Source organism: Zerene cesonia, chromosome 16 (assembly GCF_012273895.1).
Source record: "Zerene cesonia ecotype Mississippi chromosome 16, Zerene_cesonia_1.1, whole genome shotgun sequence".
NCBI classification, from domain to species: Eukaryota; Metazoa; Arthropoda; class Insecta; order Lepidoptera; family Pieridae; genus Zerene; species Zerene cesonia.
Window position 1 is genome coordinate 3,063,251 of NC_052117.1, and position 25,535 is coordinate 3,088,785.

Below are 25,535 nucleotides of genomic sequence, written 5' to 3' on the forward strand. Positions count from 1 at the left end.
CGGGTGGCCTGTACATTTCAAACTCACGTTTGCTCTACTTAAGTATTTAATATCTTCGCAGGCAGTTAGATGATTTATTACGTTATCTGGCAACAAAAACTAAAAAAGTTTCCTACGGGAATCATTTTGTGGTTCCCCGATAAAAGTATTCATTATGCGTATGCAAAGAGAATATGTACTACATTTGTAAAAGTAGATCAATTGAATTTTTCATGCCGCTGTCAATTAAAGTAACATCAACGTTTGATAACAATTCAATCAAAAATCAATGAAATTCAAGACGGTATGCAATCTTTTTAAAGCACATTAGGTTCATAATTGGGTAATATCAATATTTCAAAAATATTCATAACACGCACATTGCACTTTGTAGTTAAAATTGATTGTTGGTTGCAAATTTCCGTATTTTACAAAATTTTTGAAGTAAGTGTTTCCTAATGTTGTGCGATACATTTTTTTTGCTTTTAAAAAGCAATAAGCTAGACTTAGAAAGTCGGTCATGCGTGAATGTTAGAATTGAAACAAGACGTTGAGTGTAATTAATTCATAAATTAGTTCAACTTTGATCCCGTAACAATACGTCATATCATATTATATCCTGATTAATGTAAACGAATGGTAGTCAATATCTGTGTATCATTTGTTATAATATCATATTACACATTGATTTTCCAAGATTTATTAATTGCAACTTATCGTTATTATCTACACACAACGAAAATTATATGTAATGTATGTATAACAAGAATTTTATGAATGCTACTTTTACAATTTGTCATTTAAAAATTCACAAGTCCGTCAGAATGTATGAGAAAAGAAAAAAGATTCCGCTTTCTCAAGTGTGGGTGTGAATCATAATATATGAATCAGACGAGTGGCAACATCCATAAAGGTGAAATTATTTATTAAATATCCCATGACTTTGAGATTTGATCGTATTATACGTGTTATGTAATAGATGAGTAATTTAGATAGGATGTACTAGTTTTGTCAGTGATACAAGAAAATTGCCTGCTTTTGTTTCTGTGTGAAGATAATTGATAAATTGTAGAGCATCCACTTCAAGCTTCGACTGATTGCCCTCAGGCGAGTTTATGTAAATGTAATTGGTGAGATTTTTTTTGCATAATTTTGCGATTACGATTACGATTCTTCCGTTTATGCATAGGTTCTTTAAATCATAGCTACATAAACATGACATTGGTCTGAATAGAATCTTCTAAAAAAATACCAAATGCAATTAGACTAAAATATAATTTCACGAAAAGCGAAACAAGAAATTCAAACTAAATTAAATCTATTTTACTAATTTCATTATTTATCTTATAAACATCGTAAAAATTGGTTAAAATTAAAAAATTAAACTAATTACGATAAAATATATTTTACATTGTTTAGTTATAATTACTTCGCGCATATCTATAAATTAATAACAGTAAGGCATGTTGTTGGATTGTATTATCATTCATGATTATCATAAACACCTCGTTTAATTATAATAGTTGTTTTTATCGTGATTGTAACAGTTTAAATAGAAAGATATGTATTTATCCGGGTTATGAGCGTAATAATAATTATAATTCGACTTAAAATTTTGAATGTTATACAAGATTTTTGTTGGGCAATATAATTAGAAAGATCAAATGAAAATATTTTAACACACATTTCTGTATTGGATAATACTCAAACTTATTTTAAAGGCCTTTAAAGTTACTGCTATTGTTATGAATACAAAGTTACTGTTTATTTATAATACAGAAAAGGCCAATGTCCTACAGTAGTTTGAAACATTTATCTAAAAAAGTACAAAGATCTTCAGTTGAAATTGCACAAAGTAATTTATTTTTAAAGCAGGTGATTTTTTATCACGATGCCTTTGTTGTGATAATGAATGTTGTAATGTAATAGCACGATTTTGGAATTTGATCAATGGTAGACAATAGCGTTATATCATAGTGGCTTGTATTGTCTAGACTTCTGATATCGAACAATAGCCAAATATTTTCACGATGAAAAATAAATGCTCCAAATTAAGTCTCACCGATATAGTTCAACTAAATATTAGAATTTCTTCTAAGGATCTTTATTTTTCAAATTGACAAATTTATTTTTCTATTACTATTATATATCTTTTTCTATTACTTGATGGAACAAGACTGGATATAAAGGGCATAGCATGCAGGTAACAAATAAAAAACCATTCAAAGGTCTTATTAGGTCATGTTAATTGAGAGATAAAGTTATAAATTATAAGTATAAAACGTTATAATTTACAATATAAGGGGAACTGTAATAATGTCAGTGTATTCACCCCCTTTGACTCTACAAGGACTTAAAGAGTAAATATAATAGGCTGTTTAATGGTATGTTTCGCATTCGGAGGAAATATTAGCGAGTAGCATTCACTTTGCGTCGGATATTATGCACATTTAGAATTTATAAACCTGCCTTACCTATGCGGTTCCACCCCATTGTAAAGGTCAAATCGAAAGGAGGAAGAGCCAACGATGATGTAAACAAATCCTGCATGTATTGATGCTGTCTTTGAATCCTATTGGTTTTATTTACTATTTGTTAACTGTGATTGTAATAAACCTCTCTTACTTATCTCAATTTTTAGGGGTTGAAAACATACATACAATTTAATTTAGAATAGCGCAAGCACTTTTGCACGCACATAGAGCTGGATACTTAATAGTGCTGAAAACTACATCGGAATTCGTAATATAGTACCACTATTATAGTCACATATAAATAGACACATCGTGTATCACACATACAACCACTTTTACGTTCATTTATTTCTTTTACAATATAATATTATATTAAGTACATCATGATAAATTGATTATAATTTCTAGTCTTAGATAGATAGATAATTAGCTATATATGTGAAATCTTCTTATTGATTACCGGACATGTCATTGCCTTGCAGTGCACGTGCCGTGATGTCAACAGTCACCAAATGAAAGTGCATCTTGCAAATTCAACACACATTGAAAAGTTAGTCTTATAGTTGAGATTCGATAATAGAGAGGTAAATGGTTTTACTTTACACATAAATTAATATTTAGATAATTACGTCTTGATACGTTTATTTTTTATGAAAGTCAAATATAATGTATCTATCCTATGCACTTTATATAATTTTTCAAGTGTGTTATGCAGCTACTATAATTGCCTATTAGAATAAAATTATGCCAATGATTTTGTATTGTATAATGGAGTTATTGTTAGTGTATCGAATAAATAAATAAAATTGATTTAACGTGGGTTAATAATAATTGCTCTATCATAATAATATGTAAATTGTAAACTTAATACTAAAATATTGTTATTTAAACAATGAAACGCATTGAAGAATGTAAAATATCTATTTATATTCTATTATCCTATACTGATGTCATGGAGCTGAAGAGTTTGACTGTTAATTTAGGTAAACCCGTAATCTTACGAAAAATGATTTGAAATGGGAAAATATTCATTTTAGCAGTAGATTAAATAACCTGGCTTTAATAGTTTGCTACATATTATATACTACATAGTTGGCGTATACTTAACTTAAAATACAAATAAATGTTAATAATCACTTCTGAATTGCTTTTCTTTTGTTAAATATATAAAAATCGCATCAATTTTAATAAAACAATCTGTAATGGATCAACGAGCCTTACCGCTACGAAATCTCATTCTTCCTACCAATTTTTTTTATAATTATAACTTGTTATTAAATTATGCTTATCAATTAAATGCAATGAATAAATTGCAATGAAATGGAATAAATAAAATGGAATGAAATGTAGAGTACATTTAAGTTTATTTTACGTGATATTTTATGATTTGAAATAATTTCATTTTAAAAATTAATAAATACATCATAACAAAACATCTTACTAAAAATTAGGAAGTAAGGTATATAACATTATTTAAACAACAAATTATCATGTAAAAACAAAAACTGTTTATACTAGTTAATGAATGCGTAAGACATCAGTCTCTAGCATGAAATCCTTATCCAGATGTTTAGACATTCACTGATCCCGTTCGCCAATGCGAGATGTGCGTCAACCAATGAAGGCATCAACCGTGATCGGATGATGTAACGCTTCCGGCCTCTAAGTATTACCTCATTGTTGGGCTCGGAAGCCCGATGCTCGCTCCCATTCTTTCAGCTAGTTCAGTGAAAGGGTTCTCGATACACTTTTACCCTCGACGCGTTACAGCGGGTGCGAGCGCGGCTAACGCTCGCCGTCTTATAAATTCGGTGATACTTCTGCGACATCACATTTCAAATTCGGCGGCTGTAACAGTCAGCCGTCCGATCTGTGTTATAGTGTTTGTGTTCAAACATTAGAATAGTGGTTTAGTTTAACAACGTGTTGATCATTCTAATAAGCATTCAAAATGAAATTCACGGTGAGTGCGTGTTTTGTGAGGAGTTAATGTATACACGTGCATTGTTTGGATTAAACGGTTGTCGTGGATTTTGAATATAACATCTTATGAGAATAATTTTTTCGTTATATCTTATACCTAATATAAATTTTTCTTTTTATTGTTCTCAAAAATAAAAGTAGAAATCTTATTATACATAAAAATCGATAGAGGTGATTGCAATAGTATATATCGATAATGTTTTCATAAAATAATTGCATATTGATTGCACCTGCATAGATATTTTTCAAGTAAAAGTGGTAAAAGTGAAATGAAATTTATAATAGCTGCTATAATCTTGATCAGTGCCATGCGGGTCGGTTATTTTTATGTGTGGTTGTAAAACCTGTTTTGGATTCCCGCCGCATTGCATTATTAGCATTAACGAAAGTAAAATGTTTACAAAATGACTCTTTACATCTAGGATTTTTATATGGTAATTTCACTAAAGTATAGTTTTGTTATTACAGGTAGCATTCATTACACTTCTGTGTATATCAAAAACATGGTCTATAAAGACGAAAATTGAAGACCCTAAGGACAAAAGGGAGGCAGCATTAGGATATCCTTCATCAGGCCACTCGAGCCATGGCTACCAGCAGTCGCCCGCACAGGGTCACGAGGATGCCAGTTCCATCAGCATTGGTGCAGGATACAGTGTTGGTGGTGCAAAACCTCTACATAGCTATGCGAATCAAATATCAGGAGCGTCCTACCAAATACCATCTGAAGGTCTCCCGGCCAGCGGTCACGGAACCATCCAACTTGCTCCAATTACTCTTCAACCATCCCACAGTGGCATCGTTTCAAACGATCTTGCTCAATTGATGAGTCAACTTTCACATGGAATTAATTCCGGAGCACTTTCCTTGCAGTCACCAGCCAGCCATGGAGCTATTTACCAGTTTGGAGGTCAAAGCGGACAAGGTGGTCAAGAATATGCTTTCCCACAATTTGCGTATAACTCTCCAAAACAGCAGCAGTATACTTTAGGCGAACAAGCTCACCCTAGTGGCCCATCTTACGCTGCAGGCACCAAAGGACTTGGTTCATACAGTTCTACTGGTCCAGTTTTATTTTCTCCTGAATCTCACTCAGGTCAGGTTCAAGCTTCCTTGAATTATGCTTCTCCCAGTTCCGGACATTCTATTAGTGAAGGTCAATCTTTAGGAGAATCCGTTCAATCTTTACCAGCTTTTTCTTTTGGTAACTCTGGACATTCATTCGGTGGAGCTTTAAAGGGTTATGGAGGTAATTACGCAGTACCCAGCAAGTCATCCTTCAAACCCTCAGCCTATATTGGATCCTCCGTACAAGGCGAAGGCCACGGTTTGGCAGGCCTTTCTGCTTCATATGCTGCACCATCTATTGGTAATTATCATTCAGGCGGCTTATCATTAGGTTCAGGTGGTCATGGCGCCAATTTTGGTGGTTCTCTAGCGGGACTTGGAGGAGCTTCCCCTAAATATGTTTCTCATTCATACCAAACACCCAAAGGCGAAGGCTTGGGATCTTTAGAATCTATCGCGTCTGCTTTTTCTGCTAGTGGACAATTAGCTCATTCTCCCCATGGAAATAGCTACACCTTCCCATCCTCAGCTTACGGTTCAAGCAACGTTCATGCCGCATCTGCTCCTAGCCCTCAGTATTATATTTCATCATCAAAACACGGCCCATCAGCTGGATTCGGTTCAGGTAGCGTATCTTACAAGGGACCAATTTCTGGCCACAGCTCATTAAATTCCTACTCTCTAGGACCTAAATATAGTTTTGGCGGACAAAGCAGCAATAGGTATTTAGCACCAAAAGACTCGCACGGTGCTTACAGCGAAACTTCTTACAACACAATCAAATATAGCGAAGAATTGAAGCCAAGAATTCACTAATTTGTTTGAAAATACATTAAAAGTATATTGTAAATAGGCTTGAACGTTATGTGAGCATTGTAATGATTGAGTAGGAATACGAAAATGTGGTTTAGCGAAAGTGTTAGAGTTATCTTTGTTTATTTATTTGCGTACGTTCCGCTTATTTATCAACAAGAGAACTCTTTAATTCTTGCCGTTAGTCAGCTGCGAGCTATTTGGAATACTTTCTTATTAGATAATATATGAAACAAGTTTGCCTATAGTTTTATAACAGCTCCTAATTTGAGTAATCCAATCGGATATATAACCACATAAAGCAATTTGTGTACATCAACGAGAAAATGTTTGCATGGTAGTTTGAATGCGAAGTGAATTTCTGTACATAAAATGTATACGATATGATAGATTATTTATTATCGTTAGCTATTTTAAGATTGTTTTTTTTTAATAAACCGTTGTTAAACATAATTGTTTTTAATTTACGTTTCCCAATTTTGTACAAATTTAAATAATGCTTGATTTATTTTAATTTATAATTAACAGTAACCCAGGAAATGTGATATTGTTGTTCGTTGTTTGAGTAATCAACACCCGGTATGTATGGACAGTTTCACTTATAGGAAAGTAGGGGAAATTGAAACTGCACATTATCTTTGAGTTGATGCCAAGATTCTATACCGCTTGGAATATCGAAGCGGCTATTTAGTATTCAATTTAATTGCCCATTCTTATGGTGAAGTTCTGTTTTATTTAAAGGAAATGAATGGACTTATTTGCATTTGTAGTTAGATAATAACGTGAAACGTAATTTTATGTATTCTGGGTGTGTTGTTTAATCCATTACATCGGTGAATAGTGGCTTGCACTAATATCTGAAATAGAAAGTGTTAGAAGTAATAAATTATGATTTATCGATATTAACATTATTAAAAGTCATCTTAAGTTCAAGTTTTACGAGTATGATCAATTATAGAACATTTAAGTTACATGTGGTCGGTGGTAGCGTTATATTCGCTCGAGATTAGAGCAATATTTGAATAAGCAAATTAATAATTACAGTTCAAAGTTTTCTTGTACGTGTCTTGTTATATGACAAAGCTCATAAAACAATATATATCAAACAAACTTTACAATGATACGTAATCCCTCTTACCATATTAGAAATATTCTTCATTCTAATAGTAATTTTAAACTTAATATATATGACAAATACTATAAGTCATGTAAATCAGCGATTTCTTCCAAGCTACCTGAAGAAAATGATAATTAAAAAATAAATAAATAACTAATACTATATATTATGTACTATATATACTAATTCAATAAAATACAATGTTGGTACATTGTTTATATTGGGGATGAAATTGCTTTTCAATATATAGTAAACGTGCATTATAATTAATTGGTTTATGACTTCGTTTACATTTAAAATAGTAGCAAGAGTGATGTACGTTCACGGTCGAGGGATTATGTGGTACTCGAACGGTGGCAATGCGTTCACTTCCGAATTCCCCGGTTATGTAATTTTCTTGTTATTTCATAGATTCTTGTTTTATTTTGATTGAGATTGATTTGTATACGTAACGGTTGGAGAGGAGAATGTTTGCTCGTGTTGCAATGATGTGAACTTGATTTATTGGAATCGAAATCATATAATGGCAAACGAGACGGAAAGGATATTTTTTGTTCAAGAAAATTTAAGGGTGTTGTGTTAATTTTTTCATAGATCGATTCACACTAGTATTATAAATGTGAAAGTTTGTTTGTTTGGATATTTGTCCGTCAATCACGCTGTAACTGTGAACGGATTTTGATGAAATTTAGTATGCAGACAGGGTATGAGCTGACTTGGGTGATAGGTGATATATATATACTTTTTATCCCGATTAAATGCTCTCTTGGGACAAAACAGAAACCTTGATATCCGGGCGGAGCCGGGGCGAGCTTCTAGTTAGTTATATTTTTTAGTTAAAAAATTCTCCTACCGACCCCTTCAAGAGTTTTAATCATTTACTAATTTTTAAACTTTAATAAAATACAAATACAATTATTATACAATTTTACTTTAACAAAAACGCATTTTACCTTTAAAAGTTTTAATATTATTTGTCATATTTCGAAGTTGTACTTTTAATTGAATGAAATAGGAAGTACGCACATAATTAATTACCTACTAGAGTTAACAGAAGAAGCACATCGGTCTGTAATAAACACACAGACGTTAATTAAAAAAAGGATGACACATTTCATCGGTGTTACCACTTCATATTGATAGATTAATATTTTGCACGCAATATGATTGGAAATTGAAACTTGTGACGATTACCGCAACGTTATGGTATCGCGTGTCAATTAATAAATGTATAACAATATTTGACACTTCTTTATTGATTTTTATACTAACAATGTAAGCGTAGGAGTTTTATTGTTTGTATGCGCTCTCAAGATTCTTTTTTTTCGATTTTAAAAATTCTTTTGTTTTCTCAAGGTATATATAGGTACGTGTTTTCTGAGTGCTATGAGGCTAAGAGTACTACGGGCGAAGTCGAAGCAGACCACTAGTTTAAAAACATAAGAAAAATATTTGTTCTTTATCTTTAAATAAAACTGTTTTATTATATATACTTTCACAGTTCATTATTTAACTATATTATAGTTAAGATTGCACCGAAATAAACAAGAATTCTATAGTTCGTTGTTTAAAGAGTATTAAAAATGTGCCGACTGGAATGTGAATCAATCTGTGTATCAGACGTAAAAGTAGGTATCTGATCCAAATGATGAGGAGGAAAAGAGAAGAAGAGCAGAGAACTTCATATAACATTATAGTATTATGTTATTTAGATATGACCTATGTATGCTTTGCAATGCCTAACATTTATTGTGGTACTTCCCCGTTGCGAGCTGGCCCAATTCGTGCCGAAGCGTGCTCGACTACCACATACAATATGATATATATGGTTATTATACTGCTATTACTCGTTTTGTAGATATTATATTATTTAGGTATCTATGGTTATTATTATAACCGCGAAACTGTGAGATTTTGAAAACAAAACTACTTTTTAGTGAACTTTCGGGAATATACACTCAAAGTTTTGTTTTCTTCATATTGATTATGTACTTGGCATATGAAGATAGAAAAACGGATAAACATTAAGGATAGATACTAATTATAAAAGGCAGCCTATCATCACAGATAATATAATAAGAATGATTCGTCATAATTTCTGGTACCTAGTTATTAAATAACAATTTAATTCGCACATTGCATTTTATTACGGCTCCATCTATACATCGCAGTTAAATTTATCAATGTGAAAGGCAGTTTCGCGAGTATAGTATTTATGTTATCTGTGGTATCGCTTAGTGATGTTTGATATCAAAATACTGCATCTTTTTTTAATAGAGGGCGTTGTACAAGACATTTAAGCGCGTGATATAGCATTTTAATGAGTATTGAAATCTAACAATAACAGTTTGTGATATATTATCGTCATATATTAAATATAGACTAAAATACAGGTTGCATGATTTCCTATAATTTATCGATTCATTAATATAAATTCTAACAGCTTAAGCAAAATATGAATTCTCAATATATACCAAAAAACAAATATTATATTAAATTTTAAAGTTTTGTACCTATATAAATTATAATTTGTTTGTATAATTTATACTTTTTTAATCTTCTTACATAGAAGTAGGCACGCAAAGAGAACGGTCTTTGTGTCATTTCTTCTATAAATATTACAATTTGTGTGTTGTACAAAAAAATTCATTTGTTTCAAGTAATATATGTTAGAAATATGAAAAAAAAACTTTTTTAATCGGTACCTACTTATGAAACACAAATGTAACATGAAACTTTAATTTATAGGTATCTTAATTGACAGGTAAAGGAAACAAACAACGTGTAAATTAAATGTCGTGGATTCACACGCTTTCGTAATCGACTAACCTATGTTTTTCAATTCACTAACACTTAAGTATATTTTGTATAAAGGCTTATTGAATTGAATAATATAAATGTTGTGAGGAATTCACAAATATATACATAAAATGTGATAACGGGAAAATTAAACCGTGCCCTACCATTTAGGTGGTACAGTGGCAATAAAGATATCTTGATAGTAAAAGCTTAATATCCAGATTATGCATTGTAGAAAGTGTATTATTTGAGCTTGTAGGCGGTAATATAGTTTTATTCTAGCACTTGATTTTAAAACTGTAACTGATATAGTTTCGTATCTTTATCAGTTCTAACCGTCTTGTTGTTGGGTGAAGTGACAGTAGCCAAGTTAAAACATAAATATTACATGACATGAATTCAATTATAACCCACTTGCACTAAACGTGTAGGCTACAAGAGCTGTTATTATTTTTTATGATTTCGTAAAACAGCGCTAGAATAAAATAACACTTGATTTAGGTACCGCATGACTTGTCTGCGTATACCTATGATTAAGTACTATGAAATATGCCGTAACGCATGGGCGTATCGAATGCCAGCAATGTGTTTCCGTACGGTTCAGGAAGCGTTCAGAGAGAACTGGATCTGTTACGAGGCAGGACAAAGACCTATCGAACGGTCATTTCCTTTGGCGCTGCCCCCTGGACCTAGCGGAAAGTTGTATAAAACCGCTCATATAAATACGTGAACTTGATATTTGCTTACACTTTTCCGAGCGCCACTGAATAGGGCACTTTCCTTTAAGCGTTTTCCAAGCTATGTGATTGCATTACGTCTACAACAAGCACATATCATGGCTAAAAAGGAAATTTATGTAAGTATTGGGCCATAGTTCATTAGCGTTACGTTACCCGTTACAAAATGATTTGTGAATGGCCTCGCTACGTACTAAATGATAACAAGGAGCTTATTGATCGTTTACAAAGCGCTTGTTGAATTTACTATGACGAATCATTAACATAACCATATATTTCAGATTTTCATCGCTTTCGCTGCTTTGGCATTTGCTACTGAGGCGGAGGATGCCGAGCAGAAGAAACGTGGTGCCGGTAAAGCTAACGCTTTAAACGCAATACCAACAGGAGCTCAGAAGCCAGAATATACGTACAGCATATATTCCCAAAACGCTGGCGTACAAAGTAATCCTAGTCAGGCGTATCAGAGTCAAGCACCGAATTCCTTCTATCCGAATCAAGCCCCTAGTCAATATTATTCTTCAGGAAACTCAGCCGAATCCACTTCTGTAAATGTACCAGCACAAACTAATAATGTACCTCAGCAAACTCTGCATTACTCGCAACTTAATTATGTACCGAACTCAGGGTACCAGCAGAAATATCAAATCGTACCATCAAAGCCCAGTAACAATGTTCATTTAGCCGTTTTACAACAGCCAACGCCTTATCCAACATCATCTTTATTACACTATCCTCAAATGGTTCTTGCACCAAATCCCACTTCTCATATAAGTCCCCATAGTTCTATTTTTGGTGGGATAACACCGCACAGTCACTTCAATTTTCCACACTATCAGTTACCGTCCTTTGCAAATCCCTTCCTAACCCATCCTTCTACAATGGTGTTTGTTCCTCAAATTAATCCCAATCTATATAGTAACCTGGCTTATACAAGTCCATCACAGGGTGCTGTTAACTTTTATTCGGGGTCCACGCAATCAAAGCAGAGTTTTCCATCTAGTGTGTCAATTTCACCTTCGAATGAATATGAAAAGCAACACGGTGCATTGCCTCAATCAAGTGTGTCGAAAGAAGATAATGATTTAAGTGTTCAAAGTGATTACATTACTTCAGATGCTAATAATGCATACAAAAATACTTACAGTACTGGTCGCAACTCATATACGAAGATATAGATTTATATTCCAGCGAAAACAATTTAATGGCCTAATGTTTTATGTTTAGTTATAATAATTTTTGTTAATGTATTTATTTCCACTTGTTTTTATATCATGTTGTTATTATTGTTAATTGTATCGTTTTTGTTGTAATAAAGTTTTATTTAAACTAATATTCTGTTTTTTTGGTCTATCAAGCATTTTTAATGTTATAATTATTTGTTATTAAATCCTTTAAATAATGTTTTTAAATGTTATATAGATATTATTCACAAAAAAGACACTTGGATGGGAATTACTCATTACATTATGTTTAACACATACTCTAGACACTTTACTAATAGCCAATAAATGTTTATGGATTGTTATTACGAACAATTAACCTGCTTTTAGTAAATATCTCATAAAGTTAAATACATCTTACGAGTGGTAGTAATTATGCAAACATTTGAGCTGGGGCTGTTAACATCTTCTCAAAAATTGTGTTTTTCACATAATTAAGATATTTTTTTGTGAAATTTTTAATGTTATTGTCTTTCGGTATGGAATTCAACTTTAATATAGCTGTTAGCTTTTACAAAGAAAAAATTGTTTAAAACAACTGATTAGTGTTCACCCTCACTATAATCATTCAAAATACATTAACTTTAGGAAAAAACTCATTATATAAATAACATAAAAGTAAGATGTTATATTTATTTATTATCATTAAGAAACTGTTAACTGTCTACGTACCAAATTTCATTGTTATCCATTCAGTAGTTTTTGCGTGAAAGAGCAACAGACACACACACATCCTTACAAACTTTCGCAATTATAATATTAGTAGGATAATTATAGATAGGTACGTCTTAGGTACCTCAGCTTATTATGGTCTGTAATATGGATCGAGAAAAAGAATAAATATATATGTAATTATGTAGATATAGAAATATGACTAGTGTAAAATCCATATACGATTTAAAGGAAATTATCATATTGTGTTGAATTATTGCCAATTTATTTTAAAGTTTTCGTGACGATACTGACATATCGAAGAACCATAAAACTCATCTTAAATAATGTGTGAAATCTACCAATTTATAAATTTTCGATCATGCTCTAAAACCCAAGGATCACTATGTCTATGCAATGAGAACAGGCTTAGGATAATAATGCGCATAACATCATAAACTTCGTAGAATCAACATGTGCCACTGCATTAGCTTGCGGTCGACTAAAAAATCTCAATTGGCACGTTGACAGGTAGCTGGCAAGGAGAATAATTGTTCGCAATTAGGTGCATAATGGACGTGTGAAAAAAAACGCAGTGATGTAAGATTTATCCACATGTGCGGTTATCAAGTGGTCGCTCGGTGAAAGGTCTGCGCACGCCGTTAATTGCCTCTCGTATTATTTGTATCATTTTAAAAATACGCAATAACGTATCGTAACGTCGATATATAGGATGCCTTATAGTATTTCATTTTTGGAAGCTTTGTGTGTTTTATGATAATGGTTAAAAGTTAATATAGACGTGTTGTTTAATACTTATAAGTTGTAATATAGCATCGAATGTTGCAATAAATTATAATAATATATTACATAATAATGTATTGTACATATTTTTATCGCGTATAATTATATTTATGTTTTTAAGTTAAGCCTATCGCTGCCTGTGTTCTGACATTTGCTTGTATTGGACATTAGGCATATAATACAGTGATACCCGCGTAAAAAGTAGCCTACGTGCTAATCCAGAGTATAATCTATCTTTGTACTAAACCTCATACAATTACGATAAGCTGTTTTCGCGTGATAGAGTAACAAACATCCATACATTCATAGATCCATCCATTAATTCACTTGCAAAAATTTGCGTTTATAATATTATTATGATAAAATTCGGCACTGAGTTATATAACTTCTACTACTTCGGCTATAACATATTTATTATTGTCAGGATGTTTCAAAGGAAATCCTTTGTATCGTAATTATAATATTTTAAAACTAATCAATACATGGAGGTCAAGATATTCTCATACATGTATTTGTTAACATCCTGTACATGCTCTCATAGTTTGTCCGAATTGGGATGGGCGCATCTCTACAAACTTTATTACAAAGTAATAGCAGAATGTGATTAATGTATTACGTATTACTGAGCAATATTTATTAAGTAACGTATTAAAATTTATAGAGCTTTCATGTTCCCTCCCGCTTTTTTTATATGTTAAGAATACGTATATACGAATAATATTTTCCTATATTTTTATTGGATAAATAACTTAATTACAGTAGTAGACCAGTTTTAGGGCAAGTAGGTATTTCTATCAGCATTGGTGTTGTATGTGTAGAAGAGAGAAACTATTTTTCTAAATACATTTCTGAGTTGCATTAATTTTTGCGTTAGACAGAATATTGCGTGATTAACTATGTGAATAAAAATAAATAAGTACTTATATTGACATAAAGGTTACATTATTGATGTTACAGTAGGTCTGTCGATCTTAACATTAGATCATTCAATATGTCAGCTAATCCTCTCTACGTTATGCAACGTAAAAAACTTACAACCATAAAATATAGATCTAAAATTAAATGCTCGCTGGTAATTTATATTTCGAACTACAGTATTACGTATCTATGGTATAAAGTACTAAATTGTTAACGGTTGCCTCGTTTTCATAATTGAGCTGAGACCGCGCTCAATCGTTCATCACTCCTTCCGTCATCCATATATTATGTTTATGTTTTATACGTACATATAAATCAGAAATTCATGGTTAATTTAATGGTGGATGTATCCGTTTGTTTCACTATATTATCTAATAAATTATCTTATAGATGTATATTGTAGACTAGTCTTGATTTTATTTTTTATTGTATTTATTGTTTTTTGCATTTTTTACGATGATAACATTGGCCTATTTTTAAGGCAGCAAAAAGGATGAATCAAAATTGTTTGTAAATTGTGTAAATTTTACAAAAAAAATTATAAAGATGTACGGAGTATAGACTGCAGATGAATATCTATTATCCATCAGCATTCTACAATTACAATAATTCGCTACAATTTTCTAAGGCGTTACATTTATAAATTAAAAGAAAATGCCAGGAAAATGGTTACACTGGTTTTCAATAGAAAGAGAGATCGTATAGAATATCGGGCAATCCACTTAGTTAGCTTAGAAAGTGACGCGGTAAGTCGATACTACGCAAGGGCGGAGTCATTATCCTCTAACTTTTATTTTCATACATAATCTTTACAAAATAACTATATAATAATCATAAACTAGTGTAAAACCAACACATTTAACACACACATTCTTAATATTTTAATTTTTAGTATTAAAGGGTAATGAAATTTATTGGGATAAATCTTGCATGCTGGTCTTTTATAAATAAAAAAAAAAGTTATTAAGTTTGTGTGATAAAATAAGTAATGATTCAAGGATTTGGAAATCATGTCCATACATAATTCACAATAGATTTACCTCGAAAAAATAAGAAAAGTCGACAAACACACAAAGTATTCCATTTTGTATAAAAATTATATTCAAAATAAAACCGTTTACAAAAGAGGGGGACAAAATAAATAATGAAAACAGCTGGTTTATTGACCGTTAACATAAATTTTAAACAATTCATTCCAAGAAAAATGGTTACCAACGTCCATAGGAGTGAGGTAGCACTACATACTATAAAATGGTACGAAATCAAGACAAATTTCCATCAAACCTAAAATAATGGTTGAAAAGACGGAGTTATTTTCGTCGTTTTTTCCGTCGGTTAAGAAGTTTCTTTGTTTTTGTTAACTTCGGTTAAAATCACACAGAGCCAGAGCCTCTATGCCTTAATATATAAACTTTTATAGAGTCGGTTATGCTTTAGAGCAATTACTTCAATGTGTATCTTTAGCAAAAAGGTCTGAACTTAATGTCATGGGCGTAGGTAGCGCAACAAGTTTCAATTGGTTCAAGGTTGGAAAAACCTGAAAAATTTGCAAAAATTACAATTACATGATGATATATGACAAGTACATTTTAACAGAGAACTAAAACAACTTCTTTCTCCAAAAATCAGCACATTTATTCTTTAAATTATTGCATTATCACGTGCAATTTTGTATTAAATGTAACATTATTTAACTAAATAGACATTCCGTCGTAGCTGGCATCAAAGTCGGTCAGGATGTTTTTTTTTTCGTTATAATAGCAATTTAACCACAGAGTGTCAAAAATGATAAAAAACGAATGATCATCATCGCTGGTGTGTTATTACGGGCGAAAGAGCTGGGTCAAAAATAATTACATATCCAAATATTACTGTTGAGTAGCCCAGCAATTCATCCGGTATAATAATAACTTCTTTGCACGTGATGATACGTTTTTAAAACGTTATTTCACTTATCACAATGGTTTAGCATAAGATCTCATAATATTACAATCCTATTGTTATTTTAATGTTAAAATATTGGGTGCGAGATCGAGATCCGTACAATCTACTTTCTTTAAAATTTTATTGGGCATTGACATTTTAATGAATATATTTTGCAAGGTTCGTTGTAAGAGTATCAAATCACTTTGTATACTAATTTGAATAATAATTGACTGTTTTGTTATTATGAATTTTATAAGGTATGTAACCTAGTCACTTGTTCTGGCGAGGTTCCATCCGAGTTGATCCACGATATAGTATATATGTGGCTCGGTAAAGATTTGAAAAGTTTTTGATTAAAATCCTCTGATTATAGATAATCAGTCATATATGTCAAAAAGTATTATAAAAAGGCATTCATGATATCCCAAATCTCAGTTAATTTTAGTAAGTTGTCCTTGTAAGCCTGCTTATATTCTTGTTGAACGAACACACGTATATGGATTTAAATGCATTACCACAAAATTTGATTGACAAAATAATAAGAACTATCATAGAAAGTAAACAATAGCCCTACGAAGCCCGACTGAAAGCTCTTCTTTTTGGTAGAAATTAAGGCCGTAGTTATTGTAAATTATAAAAATATTGTCATAGGTCGCGACAAAAAATCCTCTACGCATATTGAATTACTTTATAAATCCGATACACACTTTCGCTCTCAACAGAATCGGACGTACGGATTGTATGACTTGCTACACCTTTCCGTTGAAACGTATGTAGTCTACTTGTATTTAACAAACCCACGGGTGATACGCGAGACCATTTAGGTACCAAACGGACAGACGGTTGAACGGTTTTCGCGCGAACGAGTTTCCTAAAAGTATTTATCTTTCTTGTATTTACTTTATATAACAATAAACAGCAAAAACATAATAATATTTAAAACTATTACATAAAATGTTTAATTTAAATTTCAATGATAATTGTATCCTTCGTTTAGTAATTACTAATTAGAGATAAATTAATTCTAAATAATGAATAATTTGTTTGTAAATTTTATGGTACATGAAAATACTTTCCAACCAAGGAATAATTATCGAAGGTAGTGAAGAGTAAAGTAAGAGTTTAACCATAGGCCTGTTTCAATTATAGTTCCATTGTGCGGAGGTTGTGGGGCATGCAAAGTGAAGACATAGCGCAGTGGAGTTGGGTGTGAAAATACGATGACTGAAACGTTTTCTACCGAGTTGTAGAACTGTGTTAGAAGCTTTCGTGCTCTGTGATCGCTGGGAACTGAGAGTGAAGATTCAACATGTTATTGTTCAAGGTAAATATACAGTTCTAAATTGTTGTTGGTTTATATTGACACTACATCAGGTTTTTAATAAAAATAAATTTATTAAAACTTTACCAAGTTTAAATTAGTGAATTGTTTTTTTTTTTTAATAAACATGTGTAATACATGCTTATTTAAGAATTGTTATCATAGAATCATTTAATACCATTGATTGTTTTCTTATTCATGTTATTTAGATAAATAATGTAACTTACTTAACTTTGACATTTTGGTGTAAAACCTGTTGCGACCCATACACTTATGTAATTGAATAAAAAATACAGCTCAATCCAAATACTGAATTGTTTAAGGTAAGTTGTATGTATTTGAATATAATTTCTGGAGTTACCGAAATAACATACATTAAAATGAAATGCAAAAGCCATATCAAATTCGTGTCAAATTTGTACGCAAATTGTTCGCTTTATTACCGCGCTCCTAGCAAACAAAACACAAAAATGGTAGAAATAAAGCTTAAAATGAATAAGAAACACACTTAATTTAAATAAGTCGGTGCATTTTAATGTTTTTCTTATTTTATTTTTCTCGTACAATATATGGATAGATGTAGGGTAGATAAAGAACATTGATGAAACATATACTTGTCCAATTTGTCAGTATACTTACCATGTTAAATTAAGAAGTCACATGGATTTCCAAATATAAAATATATTTGGAAATCCTACTAATATTATGAATGCGAAAGTTTGTAAGGATGTTTGTGTGTTTGTTGCTCTTTCACGCAAAAACTGCTGAAATGAAATTTGGTACGTAGACAGTTGGACAACTGGAATAACATATAGGCATCTTTTTATCCCGATATTCCTACGGGATACGGACATACGCGGGTGAAACCGCGGGTCGCAGCTAGTAAGATATAAGCACAGAAATGTGATACCATAAAACACCCAATTAAACTGTCCGTATTATAACGATAACGATAAAATAATACAAGTAGAATAAATGTCACTAGAGTAAATGAGAGTTAAGAATCTGCTATACACTGTGTTATTGACGGTTATGGATATAAAAATAATTAAGAAGTTGATACACAAAGTTAATACTAGGGTAACATTGTTTGGTTGTTTCTTTTTAAAATAAATTCAAATTTTTGTCACGACTGTGTCACTTTAATTAAACATTTTACAGATAACCCCTTATTTCTAAAAGCTTCCTTAAACCTTTTCTAGAGATTTCTGAAGAGAATCTTCAAAATTGCCTTCTTAATTCCTTAGAGAAATATTTCAAAGTAAAGGTTGGATAAAACTGATACAGAAATTGTACGTAAACGGTACATTACGACGCTTTTAATTAAACAGTTTAGTGATCAATTCCTTATTCATAGCTGTCGTATTGGTCTCAGTCCAATTTTTCACACATTATTTGCAGTTAAAGTTAATTTTATACTTATTACAGTTAAGTATGTAGAAATCCTAAAAGACAACGTCAATACGAAAAATTTGGTTGAGTGGTTTTTAACTTCTATTGATATTATGTGAGTATGTATGTGTTTATATGTAATCAAAATAAAAAAGATAATGTATTCGATACGTAAAAAAATTATAACGTACAAAATAACTGGCTAAAAAAATTAAATTCAATTGAAAATTATCGAAGCGTTTTCTCGGTTTCTTGTGTCAAGGTCAAAGCCGAGATCTATCTAGAATATCTAGAAAACTAAATAATTTGTATTCACTATTTAGGTAAAAGAGAATAATGTGGTCACTCATTACATACCCTTTACGGATGATATTAAACGTCGTTTACGCAGTTGGCCGATTGCTTATTTGCATACTTAATACTCAGCGCTATGTGTGGCTATATCGCTGCATTACACTAGTACATTTTTGTATATGTTCAACTTGTTAAAAAGGTTACAGTGCATTACTATTATAACGTTTTTTTTCTATCTTATTATCGCGGAGTAAATACTCATGATATAGGGATATAGTGAAAGAGATATAAGAAATTACATTTCACACTTTTCTTAAAAATATACCTATTGGGCTATTTCTAGTTTTTAGTGTCTACAATACACTAACACCATTACAATCACTTTAACATATACAAGTATGTTATAGTCGTATCTACGTGATGGTATCCAGTAGGATTACTTCGCTGAACAAATGTTGTTCTTAATTCTCATAGAAATAACACTTGTGGTGAGTGCGTATTTATTGTTTATTTTCTCTTCAGTGTACTATATGTCAGTACTTTAATGTGTAGAAAACTCGAAATTGTATACGATGTTTCGCAAGTAGCGATTACCTTACCACATATATGGTGCGGTCCAGTTTAAAACACTCGGTTGTTATTATGCCCCTGTCTGACGAAATTTTCTTTTGACTCTGTTATCGAGTTTTGTTATATTTTGCAATCTTAAAATAATAATTATTCATTTTATAGAAAAGTGAACGGTAGCTTTATGATGGTTTATTAAGTACTTTATTAGCCATTGCAACATATGACTATTGGTATAGTTTATTGGGTTATATTATATTTATATTCATCCAAATTTTGTTACGTACAATAATAGAGGTATCAATCAGCATCTTATATTGCAATATAAAAGTATAAGTTCGTAAATGCCATACATCGACCGTCGGATGCATACAGATGATATAAAATATGCCTTATTTGTTTGGTTTTAGTATATTATCATAGCGGATAACCCAACGAAATTTTGCTCGTATCCTAAAAAGACTTATAAATGCATTGCATAGTAGCTTACTACGGTTATTTATGCTTAGTTAAATAGCTATATGTTTTGGAAATCAGACGTAAGGTATGAACATAATTTAGATAGGTATGCGTTACAAATCGACAAAACATTATAATTTTTATGGTTTCTAAATTTAAAATGAGAAGCGCCGTCTATTAGCATAATTTTCAAATAATCGCGGGTGTACCATCGGTAGGCGAAATTAGACAATGGATTGGGCAATAATTTGGGACTACAATCACAATACTCCGTAGGATTTTTATTCGTTCTATAATATTTAGTATGTAATGTACATAATAATTCATATTTACTCTAAATTGCTCGGGTAATCAGAATAAATGCAAGTCATTTGGAATGCTTTGTGTGGACATTGATCTATATTCAGAGGCACATTAATCATTTTAATGACTTGTTATTTATTTCACCAAGTTATTATTTTATTCTTAATTAATAAATTAGATTATTTCTTTGTAGGTTTAGAAGAATTTCAGGGGAAAATATAGTTATTTAAAAAATAGTTAAAGATTAAAAATTAAATTAAACGCATAACATTTATCATATAACAATATAAAATACAACGTTATTTGTTCTTAAAAAAAATCAAAACACTAAGAAAAAGAAACGAAAACAGTTTCTTAATAATACGTGAACAATCTTTTAAAGTGACAATTTGAAATCAAAGAAAACTAGTCCTCTGACTGATATTGAAATGTATTAATTTGCCGTGGACAAATTATAGTTCATACCGCGGATATAAATGCGTGTAATTACGACAGGTGGTGATGGTGTATTTGAGTTCCTAATATCAATGAATTTAATAACACATATAATTACAAAAGTGGTCGATGATAGTAAAATCTTCATGTTTCTTTTTAATAAGCGTATCTAATTTCCTAAATTCGTGATCACCTTTTAACCGCGTTAATAATTTATATGAACGTTACTAATGTTCATTGACTTAATTGCAAGTAGGCAGATCACAACCGTTCAATTAATGGCAAAGGTGAATACTTTTTTAGTGGATCGATTCTTATTTCTCAATCAATTAAATGTGAATGTAACTAAATATGAAAGGTCAATAAATCCAAAAAAAAAATAGTATAAATGCGAAAGTTTGTAAGGATATGTGTATGTTTACTCTTTCACGCAAAAACTACTGAATCGATTGCAATGAAATTTGGTACGTAGACAGCTAGACAACTGGATTAACATATAGGCCACTCTTTATCCCGATATTCCTTTGGAATACGGACTTACGCGGGTGAAACCGCGGGGCGCAGCTAGTATTAATATAAATAAAATTTACACTGTTCATAACACTGTTTCATAATTGAGAATTATTTGGAAATTAACTTTATATATAATGCTATTTCAGATGATTTATCAATCGATTTGTGATCACAAAAACAAAAATCTCTAATTGCCTTAAACAAAATGCGTAGAGAAATACGAATTGTATCCAGTCAGGAGGAAGTTTCTTTTGTTTGGTGAGAACTGAATCTACATATGCAACGAAACAAAAACAAAAGGCAATTAAATTCTTAAAAACTTTTCAGGTCAAAATTTACACATCAATGTTGCTATTATACATAAGTTATTTTAATTATGAAACCGTCATTTATACAGGTGGATTCTATCAATGTGTTATTAAGAAGTACCATTAGGAATGTAGTTAGATAATCACGCGAAATAAGAGTAAAAGCTAGCGCGCTCCCTTTTAAAAGCGCCTCCGCCGTAAACCGGTTTCATAATAGGCTAGTGCATTTTTTGCCGCTCACCTGTTTCTGCGTGCTCAGAGAGGGCACACCTTAGCCATTCTTGATTAGTGCAGTGACCACAACCGGACATCCACCTTACAGCAAATAACAACATTTCTTTTACTTACAGGTAGCTACGGCGACTTTACTGGCGTTGGCAGTTACTGCCGAAAAGAAGATAGAACTACAAGATATTGAAGAGGATAACTTGAAAAGTGAACGAGAAAAAGAGTATGGACCGGCTGAAGCTCGCTCAGAAGGCCCGAGCGGCGGTACGGCTCCTGGCTCAGTGCCGTTAGAATACCTAAAAAATAATTTCATACGATATTATGATGCTCCTTCAGCTACAACGCAACAGCCAAGATATGTCCAACAATATGCAGTTACAGAGTCTCCAGAAGGCCCTCAAACTGGTCCCAAGCCACACTATGAACCACCACCTCAGCAGACAATCGGGTATTTGTCGAATGTTCCAATGCAAATCTATCTCGTTCCTCAGTACTACAACGAACCAGTACAACAATCAGCTAATACACAACATGGAGTGCAATATACAGCTCCACCTGCGCCTCAAGTTTCAAGCTACCCAAGTGCCCCAGAAAACGTGCAACAACATCCTAACTATATTACACCAACGTATGGCGTCCCAGCAGGGAATAGACTCATCCAACCATACACGACACCAGTAGCGTATATTGGCTATGCACAGCCTACATTAGCACCACCCCAACCCAGTGTTACTCCTGTTATTGCTTATCAGACGCCCGTAGTCAACTTTCCGTCTGCTTTAACTGCACCGCCGATTAAAAATTATCAACAAAATATTCAGTATGAATCAAACACAATAGCAGACCACGGCGCTGGGATACACAGTCAAAAGTATACACCGCAACATCAAATATCGTATAATTCGCAACAAGTGTTTCCAAGGTATTACAATTCTAGAGCACCAGTTGGAGATGATTATCGTTCTAATCCTATTGAATTGCCTCATCCGAGTCCGCTTTTGTTAAAACCTTCACCGCCACACTTATCACATATACCAAAAGCTTTACCAATTTACCGTCCCTTGTCGAAGCCTATCTATGCGAGTGGAAATGCTTTAATATCCAATACTTTCACTCCTAGGCCCAGTGAAGCGTACGGAGTTCCTTATAAAAGGAGGCCAAACTCATTACTAGATTCATACATACCTTCGAGCGTACAACTTGAGTATTTGAAAAGAGGATATACAAGGGACCCCTTATCGACGTACGAAGCATTATCTAGTGGCCGTAATTTCCCACCTGTAATTCCGGTACCTAGATATTATGAACGAGGATTTTTACCGAATCAAATGTACCAGACTGCGGCTGGTGGTGTTACATTTGGCCACCACAAGAGAGCTCCGAAATCATTGAAGTAAATAAACACAAATAATGTAAAGTATTTATTGTAATCGTTAGGTATAGATTTTAATTATAATCTAAGAGCAATTAGTCACATGTATGTCGTAGTATATTCTGTAAATATTCGTTAGTACTATAATAAGCTTTACTATATTATGCCATAAGAATGTTGATTATGATAGCATGTTATGTAATCGTAGAAATTATGTAAAAATAATTTGGTCAGTATTTTTTTCGTTATATTCTGGTTGCTAACAATATATAATAATGATGATTACGCAATTTTTTTAACCATATGTTTTTTATTCCACTATGATATTATTTAAAAATACCTTTTTAGTCCTTACCTACGTAAATCGAAGTAGGAAAATGCTTCATTACAATAATTAGAATAGAGAAAGAAGAAAGAAAGCATTGGAGTATAAATAAAAATGTCAATTATATTAATTCCCGACTAATTCCATAGATAATATGCACATTCAATTTATTTATTACCACAGATAATGTTATCCTATAACATCTAAAGATCCACTTAATTCTGGAGATTAATTAGATTTGTTAAATGCATTCAATCTCCATTGTATGGTAATAATTATCAGTATTAAATTAAGTCAAAGAATAAATCTTTCAATGATTATATTTATAGCTTTATGCCATTACAGAAAACAATACAATAACCATACCCTAATATTGTAACATATATTAACTATTTGCTATAGATATGAATAAAAATGTTCTACCAAAATTACTAATATATTATTTATTCCCAATCTGATTCCCTAGAAGATTTGACAATTATTTATTTTTCATATTCCTAATCGGGATTTTGTTTTTCACGATAGAAAAAGTGACAATAGAGCCGATTTTAATGTAAAGCAATTCCACCGCTCCATTCCATCCGCTGGGGTTATATTAAGTAGCTAGTATGCTAATCATAATGATATTGTATCAAATTCAATATACTACAAAAATTTAAATCCTTCCAGCAGTGGTGCATCTAAGACGATGATATAATTATATTACCAACTGTTTGACTGTCTTCACCCAGTATAAAAATTTAGATTATATGGGAAGAAGTCATTTTTTGAGTTAGACAAATTATATTCAATAGTTATGTTATGATATTGAAAATAATATAATACTAATTACTTTTTATAGTGGGGAAATCTTGCATAAATACTCACGGCCCATTCACGGCGGATTCCTACCGACTAAAACCCCACTGTGTACCGTCGAGCCGCATAAGTGAAGAGCCCACGGGTACTTGTTGGATACGTCCGCGACCCCCTCATTAGTAATTACTTACTTTAATTGCAAAGTAATAGTATTTGTAACCAAATGGAACTTATTAAACGTAAATCTGACTGACATATTTTGTATCTGTTTTAGTGGGAAACACCCTTAAGCTTTCTGAGTTTCCGAGACACATGCGCAGGCAGGTTAGATGCCAAGAAACGTGCTTTACCTACTCGTTTGGCTCATGCGGTGGTTCAATGTCAACCAAAAAGCTGGTTGCTTCGCTCCTCACTAATCTATTTTCAGTTTTTACTCTTAAAAACTGTGTTGTGCGTGTATAAGTTATTGCTTGTTCTTTCTACGCCTGCATGTCAAAACTGTCTTTGACTGAGTTGGTCAATACTGCCGTAGAACAAACATTGGTCTAAATTACTTTTACTTTAAAAAATCAATCGAAATTCTTTTCAACTTAAGGTATAGGTGAAAAACTTCTTTTAATAAATTTGCAATCAAAATAATTTGGACCGATTATGAGTTTTGCTGTAAAAATTTGTTTCATAAAAGTTAACGCTTTAACTAATGTAATATAGTCATAAGTTTAATAGAA

General features: G+C 32.0%; 3 protein-coding genes across 3 annotated transcripts; all 3 read left to right on the forward strand.

Annotated features, from left to right (window-relative positions):
- Positions 1–4,260: 4,260 nt before the first annotated feature.
- LOC119832799 (hornerin-like) lies at positions 4,261–6,670 on the forward strand. The gene is made up of 2 exons (XM_038356561.1): positions 4,261–4,416; positions 4,905–6,670. The coding sequence occupies exons 1-2, from the start codon at positions 4,405–4,407 to the stop codon at positions 6,318–6,320; spliced, it is 1,428 nt and encodes a 475-aa protein (XP_038212489.1). The 5' UTR covers positions 4,261–4,404; the 3' UTR covers positions 6,321–6,670.
- Positions 6,671–10,946: 4,276 nt separating this feature from the next.
- Positions 10,947–12,180, forward strand: LOC119832867. The gene is made up of 2 exons (XM_038356667.1): positions 10,947–11,089; positions 11,252–12,180. The coding sequence occupies exons 1-2, from the start codon at positions 11,069–11,071 to the stop codon at positions 12,146–12,148; spliced, it is 918 nt and encodes a 305-aa protein (XP_038212595.1). The 5' UTR covers positions 10,947–11,068; the 3' UTR covers positions 12,149–12,180.
- A 5,028-nt stretch (positions 12,181–17,208) lies between these two features.
- On the forward strand, positions 17,209–24,437 carry LOC119832792. The gene is made up of 3 exons (XM_038356551.1): positions 17,209–17,369; positions 17,642–17,816; positions 22,435–24,437. The coding sequence occupies exons 2-3, from the start codon at positions 17,802–17,804 to the stop codon at positions 23,707–23,709; spliced, it is 1,290 nt and encodes a 429-aa protein (XP_038212479.1). The 5' UTR covers positions 17,209–17,369; positions 17,642–17,801; the 3' UTR covers positions 23,710–24,437.
- The last annotated feature ends 1,098 nt before the right edge of the window (positions 24,438–25,535 follow it).

Excerpts from the sequence above, each read along its gene's own strand:
- LOC119832867 (XM_038356667.1), top strand. The coding sequence starts at position 11,069 with ATGGCTAAAAAGGAAATTTAT. Across the intron at positions 11,090-11,251 it reads TGGCTAAAAAGGAAATTTAT|ATTTTCATCGCTTTCGCTGC; the intron begins GTAAGTATTGGG and ends CATATATTTCAG.